Source organism: Pseudophryne corroboree, chromosome 3 (assembly GCF_028390025.1).
Source record: "Pseudophryne corroboree isolate aPseCor3 chromosome 3, aPseCor3.hap2, whole genome shotgun sequence".
NCBI classification, from domain to species: domain Eukaryota; kingdom Metazoa; phylum Chordata; class Amphibia; order Anura; family Myobatrachidae; genus Pseudophryne; species Pseudophryne corroboree.
This window is the reverse complement of record NC_086446.1, coordinates 20,561,881-20,577,683: the sequence shown is the minus strand read 5'-3', so window position 1 is coordinate 20,577,683 and position 15,803 is coordinate 20,561,881. Positions and strand designations below refer to the sequence as shown.

At 45.8% G+C, this 15,803-nt stretch overlaps 2 protein-coding genes across 2 annotated transcripts in view; both read left to right on the top strand.

The window, feature by feature from the left end:
- Positions 1-13,459, top strand: part of LOC135055778 (uncharacterized) — a 34,721-nt gene extending 21,262 nt beyond the window's left edge. Inside the window, exon 3 of the mRNA XM_063960217.1 lies at positions 13,311-13,459. Coding sequence (XP_063816287.1) covers positions 13,311-13,459 — 149 coding nt within the window. The remainder of the gene's footprint in view (positions 1-13,310) is intronic.
- LOC135054551 (zinc finger protein 850-like) overlaps positions 1-15,274 on the top strand; it is a 211,955-nt gene extending 196,681 nt beyond the window's left edge. The window contains exon 4 of the mRNA XM_063957707.1: positions 14,050-15,274. Within this exon, the coding sequence (XP_063813777.1) occupies positions 14,050-15,230 (1,181 nt within the window). The 3' untranslated portion in view covers positions 15,231-15,274. The remainder of the gene's footprint in view (positions 1-14,049) is intronic.
- The last annotated feature ends 529 nt before the right edge of the window (positions 15,275-15,803 follow it).

Sequence of the window (15,803 nt, the reverse complement as noted above, 5' to 3'; positions counted from 1 at the left end):
TAATCTTTTCTTCCTTATGTTCCAGCACAACAGAAAAAGGCACCCCATTATCGGATGCAGTCCTTTCGGCCTAATAAATACAAAATAGGAAGAGGCTCGTCCTTCCTTGCTTCAAAGGGTATAGGAAGGGGAAAAAGGTCACCTGCTGTGTCAGGCTCCCAGGAGCAAAAGTCCTCCCCGGCCTCTGCCAAGTCCACCGTATGACGCTGGGGCTCCCCTACGGGAGTCCGTGCTGGTGGGGGCGCGTCTTCAGTCAGGTCTGGTTTCACTCGGGCCTAGATCCCAAAGTCACAGTTGATTCCGACAACTCGGCTGTCTTTCTTGGGCATGATCCTGGACACAGAACTGCAGAGAGTGTTTCTCCCAGCGGAAAAATCTCTGGAAATCCAGACCATGGTCAAGGAGATTCTGAAACCGGCAAGAGTGTCGATCCATCAATGCACTCGGGTGCTGGGGAAGATGGTTGCAGCTTATGAAGCCATTCCGTTTGGCAGGTTTCATGCCCGGGTGTTTCAGTGGACACCTGTTGGACCAGTGGTCCGGGTCTCACCTGCACAAGCACTGGAAAATAAGTCTATCTTCCAGGACCAGAATATCTCTCCTGTGGTGGCTTCAAAGTTCTCACCTCCTAGAGGGACGCAGGTTCGGGATTCAGGATTGGGTCCTGCTGACCACGGATGCAAGTCCCCGAGGCTGGGGAGCAGTCACACAAGGAAGAAGTTTCCAGGGAAAATGGTCAAGCCAGGAAGCTTGTCTCCACATAAACGTTCTGGAACTAAGAGCCATTTACAACGGCCTTCTGCAAGCGGAGCACTTTCTTCAAGGTCTCCCTGTCCTGATTCAGTCGGACAATGTAACAGCGGTGGCATACGTTAACCGCCAGGGCGGAACAAAGTGGCGATGGCGGAGGCCACGAAAGCTCTTCTCTGGGCGGAATAGCACGTGAGTGCTCTGTCAGCGGTCTTCCTTCCGTGCGTAGACAACTGGGAAGCAGACTTCCTCAGCAGACACGATCTCCATCCAGGAGAGTGGGGTCTTCATCAAGAGATCTTTGCAGAAGTGACAAGTCGTTGGGGAATTCCTCAAATAGACATGATGGCGTCTCGCCTCAACAAGAAGCTTCCGAGGTATTGTTCCAGGTCAAGGGACCCTCAAGCCAGTGCGATGGACGCCCTGGTAACTCCGAGGGTGTTTCAGTCGGTAGTGTTGAGGATCATAAGATGAACAAGGGTTCAGGCAGTACTCATTGTTCCAGATTGGCCACGGATTGCCTGGTATCCGGATCTTCAGGAATTGCTCATAGAAGATCCTTTGCCTCTTCCTCTCAGAGAAGATCTGTTACTGCAGGGGCCATGCGTATTTCAAGACTTACCGCAGCTGCGTTTGACGACGTGGAGGTTGAACACCAAATCCTAGCTCGAAAGGGTATTCCCGGGGAAGTCATCCCCACTCTCCTTAAGGCTAGAAAGGAGGTCACGGCGAAGCATTATCACCGTATTTGGAGGAAGTATGTATCATGGTGTGAAGCCAAGAAAGCTACAGCGGAGGAGTTTCAGCTGGTGCGTTTCCTCCATTTTTTGCAGGCACGCGTGGATGCAGGCCTGAAATTGGGTTCCATAAAACTGCAGATTTCGGCTTTGTCTATTTTCTTTCAAAAGAATTGGCTGCCCTTCGAAAGGTTCAGACTTTTGTGAAGGGAGTGCTGCACATTTATTCTCCGTTTGTGCCACCCGTGGCACCGTGGGATCTTGACGTTGTGTTGCAATTTCTTATGTCTCACAGGTTTGAACCTTTGTGAAAGGTTGAGTTGAAATTTCTCACTTGGAAAGTGGTCATGTTTTTGGCCTTGGCGTCCGCAAGACGGGTGTCAGAGTTGGCGGCTTTGTCTCACAAGAGCCCCTATTTGATTTTCCATGAGGATAGAGTGGAGTTGAGGACTCGTCAACAATTTCTGCTGAAGGTGGTTTCTTCATTTCACATAAACCAACCCATTGTGGTGCCTGTGGCTACGGGTGCCTTGGCTGTGTCGAAATCTCTCGATGTAGTTAGAGCCTTGAAAATGTATGTCACCAGAACGGCTAAAATTAGGAAATCAGAGGCTCTGTTTGTCCTGTGGGCTCCCAACAAGATTGGGGCTCCTGCTTCCAAGCAGACTATTGCACGCTGGTCCTGTAATACGATTCTGCATGCTCATTCTACAGCTGGTTTGCCGTTGCCGAAGTCAGTGAAAGCCCATTCTACCAGGAAGGTGGGCTCGTCTTGGGCGGCTGCCCGAGGTGTCTCGGCGCGTTACCCGCTCAGCGAAGGGATGCAGTGCAGGGAGGCGCTGGGACGGATAGGCGCTTCCCCTGCTCTGCATTCCTTCCCTGCTGCGCCGTCCTGTCCTCCCTGCTGCTGCCACTGCTGTGTCTGTCACTGTATGACAGACACTGGCAGCGGGCACCTGCAGCATGAAACGCCTCCTCCCTCCCCTCGCCTCATCTCATCTGTGTGAGAGCGCCGACTACGGGACAGAAGGGGGCGGAGCTACGCAGGACGGTAGGGGGCGTGGCTAGATGAGCCATAAGGGGTGGAGCTACACGGACCTGGCTGCTGTACAGAGAGAGACTGAATTAGGTAAGTGGAGGGTGAGAGAGAAGTGTGTGTGTGTATGGTGGGTGTGTATATGTGTGTGTGTGTGTGTGTGTGAGAGAGGTATGTCTGTGCGAGAGGTATGTCTGTGCGCGCGCTCTATGGACGCCACTACTGGGGGTGCATTACGTATAAGGACGCTATTACTACAGGGGGGCATTACGTTTAACAACGCTACTACTGTGGGGGCCATTACGTCTAAGGACGCTACTACTACTGGGACTGGGGGCATTACGTATAAGGACAATACTACTACTGGGGTGCACTACGTATAAGAACGCTACTACTACTGGGGGGGCATTACGTATAAGGACGCTACTACTACCTGGGGGCATTATGTATAAGGACGCTACTATTACTGGGAGGGCATTACGTATAAGGACGATACTACTACTGGGGATGCACTACGTATAAGGACACTACTACTACTGGGGGGGGCATTACGTATAAGGACGATGCTACTACTTGGGGGCATTATGTATAAGGACGCTACAATTACCGGGAGGGCATTACGTATAACAATGCTACTACTACTGGGGGGAGGGCATTACGTATAAGGATGCTACTACTGCGGGGGGCATTATGTATAAGGATGGTGCTACTACTGGGGGCGCATTACGTATAAGAACGCTACTACTACTGAGATGGCATTACGTATAAGTACGCTAATACTATTGGGGGTGCAGTACGTATAAGGAAGCGTCTACTACTGGGGGTGCACTACGTATAAGGATGCTACTACTACGGGGGGGTATTACGTATAAGGACGCGTCTACTACTGGGGGTGCACTACGTATAAGGACGCTACTACTACTGTGGGTGCATTATGTATAAGGATGCTACTACTACTGGGGGGTGCATTATGTATAAGGACACTACTACAGGGGGCATTATGTATAAGGATGCTACTACTACTGGAAGGGCATTATGTATAAGGATGCTACTACTACTGGGGTGCATTACATATAAGGACGCTACTACTACGGGTGGGGCATTACGTATAAGAACGCAACTACTACGGATGGGGCATTACGTATAAGATTAATAAGATTGTGCTACATTGTGGCGTAATTTTAAATGGGGGTACTACTGTGTGGCCATGCCCCTTACTTGTGAGACCACACCCCTTTTCCCGGCGCGCGCCATAGGAATATGGGAGGGCGCAAATTTATAGTTTGCAGGGGGGCGCCGAACACCCTAGCACCGGCCCTGGTGGTCGGGTTCAAACACTTTTGCTAAGTTCTACAAATTTGATACCCTGGCTACTGAGCACCTCATGTTTGATCAATCGGTGCTGCAGAGTCGTCTGCACTCTTCCGCCCGGTCTGGTGCTTTGGTATAGACCCCATGGTGCTTTTGGAGTCCCTAGCATCCTCTAGGATGTAAGATAAAATAAGATTTTACTTACCGGTAAATATATTTCTCGTAGTCCGTAGAGGATGCTGGGCGCCCGTCCCAAGTGCGGACTTCTTCTGCAAGACTTGTATATAGTTATTGCTTACATAAGGGATATGTTATAGTTTATCGGTTGAACCAAGGCTATGTTGTTGTTCATACTGTTAACTGGGTAGTTTATCGCAAGTTATACGGTGTGATTGGTGTGGCTGGTATGGATCTCACCCTTAGATTTACAAAAATCCTTCCTCGTACTGTCCATCTTCTCTGGGCACAGTTTCCTTAACTGGGGGAGGGGCATGGAGGGAGGGGCCAGTGCATGCCCGGAGTCCGGGGCTTTCTTGGAGTGCCCTATCTCCTGCGGAGCCCGTCTATCCCGTCGTTACTCCGTCATTTCAGCCACATCTGGGTGTCGTCTGGACTGGACCCTTGGATACAGGATATAGGGGTATATTTACTAAGCTCCCGATTTTGACCGAGTTGGTGTTTTTTCTTCAAAGTGACCCCACTTAACCTCGCAGTCTACCGCAGCCCGCAAAGTTCCCCCACTGGATATAATGTAGCGGCGGTACGCTACATTGTATCCACTGTACTCCGCCTGACTGAAAGTGCAGGTGCGCACAGCCAATCAGGAGAGTGCCATGACGTGGCGCTCCCTGATTGGCTGAAGGGACCCTCTTTGACAGGAGTCACGGGGGGTCCCGCCAGATGGGGAAAGGGGTTCCATGTGTAAACATGGGGACCCCTTTCAGTGCGTGGACCGGGTATTTCGTTTTGTTTTTTTTAATCAAGTACGTCGATTATAACTTTCAAGAAGAGGACCGATCTACACAGGATTCTTTGTAAGTATAATTTTATTGACAGGTACTCGTGGATTCTACAGGAGAAGAGGACCGAGTGCTTCGTGTCAACATAGGTAAGTATGTATGTAAGTGGGCATGTATGTTTAATAAAATTTTACTTTGTTTTTATTTGGGTATTTTTTTTTGTAGTACAACTACAGGTACCAGCAGGCCCGTCGTCGTCCCCCCGCATGCTGGTACTTGTGGTACTCCAAGCACCAGCTTGCAGGGGAGGCTTGCTAGGACTTGTAGTTCTGCTACAAAAAACAATATTATTTTTTGACACAAGGCTATCGTCCCCCCTATCCACCACCCAGGGATGGGGGGACAGCCTCGGGCTTCATCCCTGGCCCTTAGGTGGCTTGTGGGGGGGACCCCTTGATTTAAGGAGTCCCCACTCCAGGGTACCCCGGCCAGGGGTGAATAGTTGGTGATTTAATGCCAGGGCCGCAGGGACCAATATAAAAGTGTCCCCCGGCTGTGGCATTATCTCTCTGACTAGTGAAGCCTGGTGCTGGTGTTTAAAATACGGGGGACCCCTACATTTTTTGTCCACCGTATTTTTTGCACCAGGACCAGGCGACAGAGCAATTCTTCTGGAAGCTATCCGAAAATTGGTAGTGTACGAGCTCATTGTTTCAGTTCCGCCTCATCAGTGGAACAAAGGTTACTATTCGAACCTTTTTTTGTGGTACCGAAGCCGGATGGCTCGTTACGGCCAATTCTGAAATTAAAATCTTTGAACCCTTATCTCAGGGAGTTCAAGTTCAAGATTGAGTCTCTGAGAGCTGTCATCTCAGGACTGATGAAGGGGGAATTCCTGGTGTACATGGACATCAAGGATGTGTACCTCCACATTCCTATTTGGTCGCCGCATCAGGCATATCTCAGGTTTTCACTGTTAGACGATCACTATCAGTTTCAGGCACAGCCGTTCGGTCTCTCCATGGCACCGAGGGTCTTCACCAAGGTGATGGCAGAGATGATGGTTCTCCGCAAGCAGGGGTTGAACATATTTTCATATCTGGACGATCTCCTGATCAAGGAGTCGTCCAGGGAGAAGTTGTTGAGATCCATTGCTCTCACGACACGTCTGCTCAAGGAGCACGGTGGGATCCTGAACCTTCCAAAGTCTCATCTGGGGCCGACAGGGAGGCTGTCTTTCCTGGGGATGATTTTCGACATGGAGGTTCAGAGGGTGTTTCTACCAGTGGAGAAAGCATTGGTGATACAAACAATGGTCCAGGATGTCTTGAAGCCTTCCCGGGTATCGGTTCATCAGTGCATCCGCCTTCTGGGGAAGATGGTTGCCTCTTACGAGACTCTGCAGTACGGAAGGTTTCATGCTCGATCCTTTCAGCTATATCTCTTCGACCAGTGGTCAGAATCTCGCCTACATATGCACCAGAGGATACGTCTCATCAAAAGCCAGGATTTCGCTACTCTGGTGGCTACAACTACCACACCTTCTGGAAGGCCATAGGTTCGGAGTTCAGGCCTGGATCCTTCAAACCACGAGTGCAAGTCTAAGAGGTTGGGGAGCAGTCACTCAGGGAGAACCCTTCCAAGGAAGGTGGTCGTATCAAGAATCCCTTCTCCCAATAAACATCCTGGAGCTAAGGGCCGTGTACAACTGCCTTCTTCAAGCAGCACACCTTCTACAGGATCGAGCTGTTCAGGTGCAATCGGACAACGTGATCACAGTGACCTACATAAACAGACAAGGCGGAACAAAGAGCAGGGCTGCAATGTCGGAGGTGTCAAGAATCCTCCTCTGGGCAGAAAGGCATGCAGTGGCAATGTCAGCAATCTTCATTCCGGGAGTAGACAAATGGGAAGCAGACTTCCTCAGCAGACACGATCTCCATCCAGGAGAGTGGGGCCTTCATCCGGAGGTGTTCAAGGAGGTAACTGGTTGATGGGGGGTTTCTCACATAGACATGATGGCCTCCCGCCTCAACAAGAAGCTATGGAGGTACTGTTCCAGATCAAGAGACCCGCAGGCAGTGGCAGTGGACGCAGTGGTAACACCATGGGTGTTCACGTCTGTGTATGTATTCCCTCCACTTCCTCTGATTCCAAAAGTTCTTCAACTTGTAAGAAGAACAAAGGTTCTCCCAATCATCATTGCTCCAGACTGGCCAAGGAGGGCTTGGTACGCGGATCTGCTGGATCTTCTGCTGGAAGATCCAAGGCCCTTACCTCTTCAGGAGGATCTGCTGCTGCAGGGGCTTATCAAGACTTTCCACGTCTACGTTTGACGGCATGGTGGTTGAGGGTCAGATCTTAGCTCGGAAGTGTATCTCGATGGATGTGATTCCTACCCTGATACAGGCTAGGAAGGTGGTAATGACTAAACATTACCATCGCATTTGGAAAAAATATGTGTCTTGGTGTAAATCCAAGAAATTTCCTGTGGTGGAGTTTCAACTTTGACGTTTCTCCTTTTCCTGTAAGCAGGTGTGGATATTGCCCTGAGATTGGGCTCCATCAAGGTCCAGATCTCAGCTTTGTCCATTTTCTTCCAAAAACAATTAGCTGTCCTCACTGAGGTTCAGACCTTTTTGAAAGGGGTTCTGCACATCCAGCCTCCCTTTGTGGCACCAGTGGCACCCTGGGATCTTGATGTGGTATTGCAGTTCCTGCAATCTAATTGGTTTGAGCCTATACAGGAGGCTGAAATCAAGTTTATCACGTGGAAGGCGGTCACTTTGTTGGCCTTAGCTTCTGCTCGACGCGTGTCGGAATTGGGGGCTTTGTCCTCTAAAAGTCCCTATCTGATCTTCCATGAAGATAGGGCGGAACTCCGGACTCGTCCGCAGTTCCTGCCTAAGGTTGTTTCAGCCTTTCATATCAATTAACCTATTGTGGTGCCAGTGGCTACTGACTCCTCAATTGCTTCAAAGGCCTTGGATGTTGTGAGGGCTTTGAAGATTTATGTGAAGAGGACCGCTCATCATAGAAAAACTGACTCACTGTTTGTCCTCTATGGTCCCAAGAAATTTGGGTGTCCTGCTTCTAAGCAGTCAATTTCACGCTGGACCAGTTTCACCATCCAGCATACATATTCTACGGCAGGCTTGATGTGTCCAAAATCTGTAAAGGCCCATTCTACTCATAGGGTGGGCTCTTCCTGGGCGGCTGCCCAGGGTTTCTCGGCTATATAGCTTTGCCGAGCAGCTACTTGGTCTGGGTAGAACATGTTTGCAAAGTTTTATAAGTTCAATACTTTGGCCTCTGATGACCTCAAGTTTGGTCAAGCAGTTTTGCAGAAGCCTCCGCGCTCTCCCTTCCGTTCTGGGAGCTTTCCCCATGGTACTAATATGGACCCCAGCATCCTCTAGGACACAAGAGAAAATAGGATTTGAATTACCTAGCGGTAAATCCTTTTCTCGCAGTCCGTAGAGGATGCTGGTCACCCGCCCAGCGCTTCGTTTTCCTGCATTGGTTTTATAGCTCGGTACTGCTTGGTTCCTAGGTAAGTTCTGCGTTGTTTACTGTTTCAGTACTGTTTCAGCTGTTGCTGAGTTCTCCGGCCTGTTGGCCGGTTTTGCCTGTTGTGTGATCTGGTATGAATCCACTATCTGTATTTCCTCGGGCACAGTTTCTAGACTGAGTCTGGTAGGAGGGGCATAGAGGGAGAAGCCAGCCCACACTCTCAAACTCTTAAAGTGCCAATGGCTCCTGGTGGACCCGTCTATACCCCATGGTACTAATATGGACCCCAGCATGCTCTACGGACTGCGAGAAAAGGATTTACCGGTAGGTAATTAAAATCCTATTCCCACCCCCCCCCCCCCTCCTGTTTGGATTCCCCGTCCAGGTTAACCCTTTAAGCAACAGCAATCCCTCCACACTGCCCATAAACAAAAAGGGGCACAGTGGAGACTGTCCCATATCAAATAGTCAAACCCTTGATAGCTGCTGCAAACAAATGCTGTTATTTTCACATTTCACAAAACACCATCTGAAGGGTATTTATACAGGGGACTTATAAATGAATAACAAAAATTAATTGATAAATCCAATTTGAATCTCTTATTACCTTGCATGAAACTGCTTTTTCTTTTGAATTTCTACCCAGAGAATTGGCAGCTAACAGCATAAGCTGTGAATAAACTGGGCCTCAGATATCTATGTCAGCTGTGAATGAATTGGGGCTCACTGCCTCATGTGTTATAGCGTGTCAGCATCTACTGAGCACATTAAGTGTTAGGCTTGCTACTCTATTTATCACACTCATTTGTTGTAAAGCCGGGGCACTTTTTGCTTCATAGTACCTATTGCTCATGTGGAATGCTTGTGAACCTAGAATTATTTCTACTGTGGCATTTCTGTACAATTTGTGAGCAATCCAGGACTTGCTACTCTCTCTGTCACACTTATTATTTTATGTACAGTTGTGAACAAGCTGGGGCTCGTTGCTCCACAGGTTACACTTTGTCTGTGTTGTGTAGTCTAGATATAGTTTGCGTCAGTAGGATTTATTCTTCAACTTCAGCAATAAGCTATTATTGAATATGGTTACAATCTGTACAATTTTGGGCATTACCCTTTTGTGTACAGCTTAAATCCAATCCTTAAATTCTCTCTTCAATTTCGGGGTTACTCTCTCATCCCACGATTAACAGTGACGTTCTGCAATGCTCATGGTAACAGAACGCCACTCCCAGTAGGGACAGCAGAAGTACCACTCTACCCTTACATCGGAGCCACTGTCCGTTTCTGATCACTCTCATTCGGTCATTCGATGTTGAGACAGATGACTGAACAGCAGAAGTGTCAGAATATTTAGACTTGGCTCCCACTTTTATATATCTACTGCACACACTCCAAGACACATACTACCTAGCAACATTCATCTTACTACACCATTGGAACCAACTTAGTCACACATTGGTCCAAATTATCATTGCCATACACAAGTCTTGTGACCTGCCTCATTCAGCAATACTCATAGAAACATAGAATTTGATGGCAGATAAGAACCACTTGGCCCATCTAGTCTGCCCCCTTTTTTTTTTTAATCCTTCAGGCAATCTCAACCCTTTTTGAACCTTAATTCTTTGTAAGGATATTCATATGCCTATCCCAAGCATGTTTGAATTGTTCTACAGTCTTAGCCTCTAGCACCTCTGATGGGAGGCTATTCCACTTATCCACTACCCTTTCTGTGAAGTATTTTGTTCTTAATTTTCCCCTGAACCTCCCCCCCTCCAGTCTCAGTGTATGTCCTCGAGTTCTAATACTTCTCTTCCTTTGAAGAATGTTTCCCTCCTGAATTTTGTTAAGACCCTTGATATATTTGAAAGTTTCTATCATGTCTCCCCTTTCCCTTCTCTCCTCCATACTATACATGTTAAGATCTTTTAGCCTTTCCGGGTACGTTTTGTGATGTAGGCCATGCACCATTCTAGTTGCCCTTCTTTGTACACACTCTAATGTATTTATATCCTTCTGGAGATATGTTCTCCAGAACTGGACACAGTATTCCAGGTGGGGCCACACCAATAACCTATACAGTGGCATTATAACTTATTTTTTCCTGCTACTGATTCCTCTCCCTGTGCAACCAAGCATCTGACTTGCCTTTCTCATTGCTTTGTTGCATTGCTTTCCTGCCTTTATGTCACTTGAAATAGTGACTCCTAGATCCCTTTCCTCCTCAGTAGTTTCCATTATATTGTAGTTGCCACGTTCTTCACCCCTAGCTACCTATTAGAACAAACTCAGGCACACACCAGTATCAAGTAATATTGATATATTTAAGTCCCACAGGTTCCAGTGTGCTTGAAACATTGTGTGTGTTGGAGACCTATCTACCTATGGTCAGACCGCACTGGGTATGCCCAACCTCGTCTGTTCTTGGAGGCTATGCACTGCAGGGCCTGGTCAGTACCTGGATGGGAGACCACCAGGGAATACTATGTACCATAGGTATTTTGTTCTCCCACACAGAATTCATTCTGTGACTCTTAGACAAGGTATAGATCATAGAATTAACTGACAATTGAATTACATTGAGCATAATGGAGTGACTTTATTCCCACAAATATTTCTCATTGTTAGGAGATACAGGCAACTCTGATAATTAAGGGAATACCTATGTAACCATTTTGCCTAGAATCATAGCATTAGTGCATTTATCTATATATGAACGTTTGCTCCCCTCTTTTTAAGTATATTTCAATAAAAGTTACATTTTTATATTTTCACATTCTCATTTTCTTAAGTGTGCCCTGGAAAAGACCTATAGTTACCTTTGTCATTTCAAAAGACCACACCCCCTGTTTCATAGTTTACTGAACTATTTTTTGGGAGCACCACCAACCTTTTGCTGAATTGATTCTGCTTAAGTAGGCTTGATGTTGGTCCAATAATAATTTAACTGATAAACAAATACTACAAACATATCCTGTGCAGATTTATACCCTCCTAGCAATATGTTTCCCTCCGTCATACTGATCACATGGCTTGCCAAGCGACAGCTATAGAGGATCTAACAGCACCAGGGGAGCCCAAGCTGACATGTTTCCCTCCATTACACTGATCACAGGGATTGCCAAGTGACAGCTATAGAGGATCTAACAGCACCAGGGTAGCCCAAGCTGAGATATGTTTCCCTCCATTACACTGATCACAGGGATTGCCAAGTGGGAGCAATAAAGGATCTAATAGCACCAGGGGAGCCCAAGCTGAGATATGTTTCCCTTCGTCACACGGATCACATGGATTGCCAAGCGGCAGCAATAGAGGTTCTCACAACACCAGGAGAGCCCAAGCTGAGTTATGTTTCCCCTCCATCACCCTGATCACAGGGATTGCCAAGCGGAAGCAATAGAGGGTCTAACAGCACCAGGGGAGCCCAAGCTGAGATACGATTCCCTCCGTCAAGCTGATCACAGGGATTGCCAAGCGGCAGCAATAAAGGATCTAACAGCACCAGGGGAGCCCAAGCTGAGTTATATTTCCCAAAGGTGGAGAAGACATGCAATTTCTCAAACCTGTGTTACAAGCCACCACTGCGGCTTGTCTCCCCGACAAGTATCAGTTGTTGTTAGGCAACCGGGACACCTTGTCATCCAGATGCAATGCCTAAAAGTCCCGCTGGTTGCTAGGCTACCAGGATGCCAGACAGCTATGGCGACTGTGGCTTCCTAACAGTCTGGATGCTTAGGCTATGTGCAGCAATGAAGCTGTATGAGATTTCTAATTATGTGGACCTTCCCATTCTGGCTGTTCTGATGGGTTGGATATGATTTACCGGCAGCCGGCATGCTGGCTGTCAGTATACCAACAGCAGCTGGAATTCCATCAGTGTGGCACCACACGGGCTCACTCCTCTTCGGTTCTATTCCCACTCGGTTGGTGGCATTTACCAGCCAACCGAGTGGGTATACCGGGCATTGGTCGGGATTCAGGGCATCGAGATTCCACTGCTGTTGGATTCCGGCGCCGGTCTTCTGAGCACTACGATCCCGAGAGCCAGCATTTTAACTACATCCGGTTCTGATTGGTCCTACTTTTTGTTATAAGCTAGTCAGCTCTGCTCTACCCTGTCAGTTGTAGCTTATACCGTAGTGTAAGTTGCTGGTCTGTGTCCCAGAATCCTGTGCTTTGATTTTCTGTCATGCCTGAACATAGTTCCTGCTAATTCTATATTATCCTTGGTTATTGCCTTTGCCATTTGTTTCATTTTGTGCTTCTCTACCACAGCTCAGCCTGCTAGCCTCCCTACCTAGCTGCACTGTGCTCAGTTACCTAACCACATATATTGTCCCACCTGCTGCTGCTGTGACCCGTATCCTGCCAGTTACCCAGGGTGTGCCCTTCCCTTGTTGGCTATCAGTCTGCCTAGCGTTATTACTATAAATTATTCTGTGGTCTCCAGCCAATTGTGTAATCCCATCCTGCTCGAGGTTTAAGACCTGGTGGCATCCTAAGTACTGGTGTGTACATAAAACACTAAGGGAACAGAGAGTGATGTTACAGGCAGAAAACCCTCATAGTGGCTCAAGGAGGCTCATACAATTGTGCTGGAGTTCCATAACAATAAGAGAAAAGACCTGGTAGTCTTGTAAATCTTTAAGGCACATTTAGTTGGGGCTGTCAAAATTTCTTAGCACCGGCACCTACAGGGGACTTGTGCAAGGCTGCAGTTGTCTTCACTCTACAAACACCTCTTGTATTTCACCAATTCTGTAGGCACACAATGTGGAAAGAAAATCCTTCAAATTATGGTGCAATAATGTGTATAACACAGGTCTTCTTCAGTGAATAATTATTTCACATGCTTCCCCCATATAGAACCTGCTTTGGTACATCTCCTTAGTCATGGAGTTTGAAAGAGAAACAAATTATGTTGCCTGAGAATTTTGTTACTTTGAAGAACTCCATGGTATCCCCATATATCCCTCTCTTCTTTGTGTTTATATTTTGCAGAAATAGTTGTGGAATTCACTTCAGACAAGGATGGTAGAGAGGAGATCAGTGATAGACCTTCTGGGGATGTGAACTTTTACCTGTATCTCATGAGGAAGAGGCTATTTCCCCCTAGCTATGGCTGCAGTTTAGTTCTTCCAGTAACATAATTTGCTTATATATATATATATTTTATTCCCTGTAGGTGAATGTAACAGAAGAAATATATGGGCTGAACGTCCCATTGTATCGCGAGATTGTGAAATTGAAGCTAAAGATATCATGCGAGATTCTCTGGAAAACTCTGTGATCCCAACTCTATATCCAGAGCCTCAAAGTGCAGATATATTATCTCTTACCTCTAACCAAGAGGAATGTTCACCTGTTAACTCAGATATTGGTCCGTCCATCACATCTCTTAGGGAAGATACAATATTTCCCAGTACTGTACAGGACAAATGTTTTACACAGAGCACAAAGCTTATTACCCATCAGCCACCTGAGACAGGCGAGAGGCCATTTTCATGCTGTAAGTGTGGAAACTGTTTTTCACAGAAATCACATCTTGTTCTACATGAGAGAAGTCACACCGGTGAGAGGCCATTTTCCTGCTCTGAATGTGGAAAATGTTTTAAACTCAAATCACAGCTTGTTAAACATCAGAGAAGTCACACAGATGAGAGGACATTTCCATGCTCTGAGTGTGGGAAATGTTTTACATGCAAATCACAGCTTGTTATACATGAGAGAAGTCACACAGGTGAGAAACCATTTCCATGTTCTGAGTGTGGGAAATGTTTTGCACGCAAATCACATCTTGTTATACATGAGAGAAGTCACACAGGTAAGAAACTATTTCCATGTTCTGAGTGTGGGAAATGTTTTAATCACAAATCACATCTTGTTATACATGAGAGAAGTCACACAGGTGAGAAACCATTTCCATGTTCTGAGTGTGAGAAATGTTTTACATGCAAATCAAAGCTTGTTATACATGAGAGAAGTCACACAGGTGAGAAACCATTTCCATGTTCTGTGTGTGGGAAATGTTTTAATCAGAAATCAGGTCTTGTTATACATGAGAGAAGTCACACAGGTGAGAAAACATTTCCATGTTCTGAGTGTGGAAAATGTTTTACTTGCAAATCAACTCTTGTTAATCATTATAGAAGTCACACAGGTGAGAGGACATTTCCATGCTCTGAGTGTGGGAAATGTTTTACATGCAAATCACAGCTTGTTATACATGAGAGAAGTCACACAGGTGAGAAACCATTTCCATGTTCTGAGTGTGGGAAATGTTTTACTTGCAAATCAACTCTTGTTAATCATTATAGAAGTCACACAGGTGAGAAACCATTTCCATGTTCTGAGTGTGGGAAATGTTTTAATCACAAATCAGGTCTTGTTATACATAAAAGAAGTCACACAGGTGAGAAACCATTTCCATGTTCTGAGTGTGGGAAATGTTTTGCACGCAAATCACATCTTGTTATACATGAGAGAAGTCACACAGGTGAGAAACTATTTCCATGTTCTGAGTGTGGGAAATGTTTTAATCACAAATCAGAACTGGTTATACATGAGAGAAGTCACACAGGTGAGAAACCATTTCCATGTTCTGTGTGTGGGAAATGTTTTACTTTCAAATCAACTCTTGTTATGCATCAGAGAAGTCACACAGGTGAGAAACCATTTCCATTTTCTGAGTGTGGGAAATGTTTTGCACGCAAATCACATCTTGTTATACATGAGAGAAGTCACACAGGTGAGAAACCATTTCCATGTTCTGAGTGTGGGAAATGTTTTACTCTCAAATTCGATCTTGTTATACATGAAAGAAGTCACACAGGTGAGAAACCATTTCCATGTTCTGAGTGTGGGAAATGTTTTGCACGCAAATCACATCTTGTTAAACATCAGAGAAGTCACACAGGTTAAAAGCCATTTCCCTGCTCTGAGTGTGGGAAATGTTTTGCAGAAAATCAACTCAATATTTCTAGAGAGGATATTCTAGATTTGGCTTTGACATAAATGGACATCAGCAGACGCAGCCTAATTAATAAAGGGAATAGAAAAGTTATAAAGAGTTTAGAAAAATATTTGTTTCATTTATATAAAAAAACAATCCCTAATTAAAATGTATAAATAGATTTGAGATATATACAAAGATTTAGCAAGCCCATCACACTATGCTCATGTACAATTTTGCCATTATTTTTATGATTGCATTTTTTTCTTGTTTTTATATTTTTATTTATACTTTACAAACAATATAGTACAGGCAATTTGTTACATGTTACTGGCGCTGTGCAAACTCTACGTAGATATAGAAAAAAGGATGAGACTTTGTATCAAACATTAATAAAGTGTAAATGTAATTATTATAAAATGTAATTTGCATAAAAAAATCTCAATAAAGTGGAGATGAAATAACACATAAGTTGTGTCTTATTGGTGTTTGTGGTGCCTATATGAAATATATGGAATACCACATGACAGTGTAGATCTACC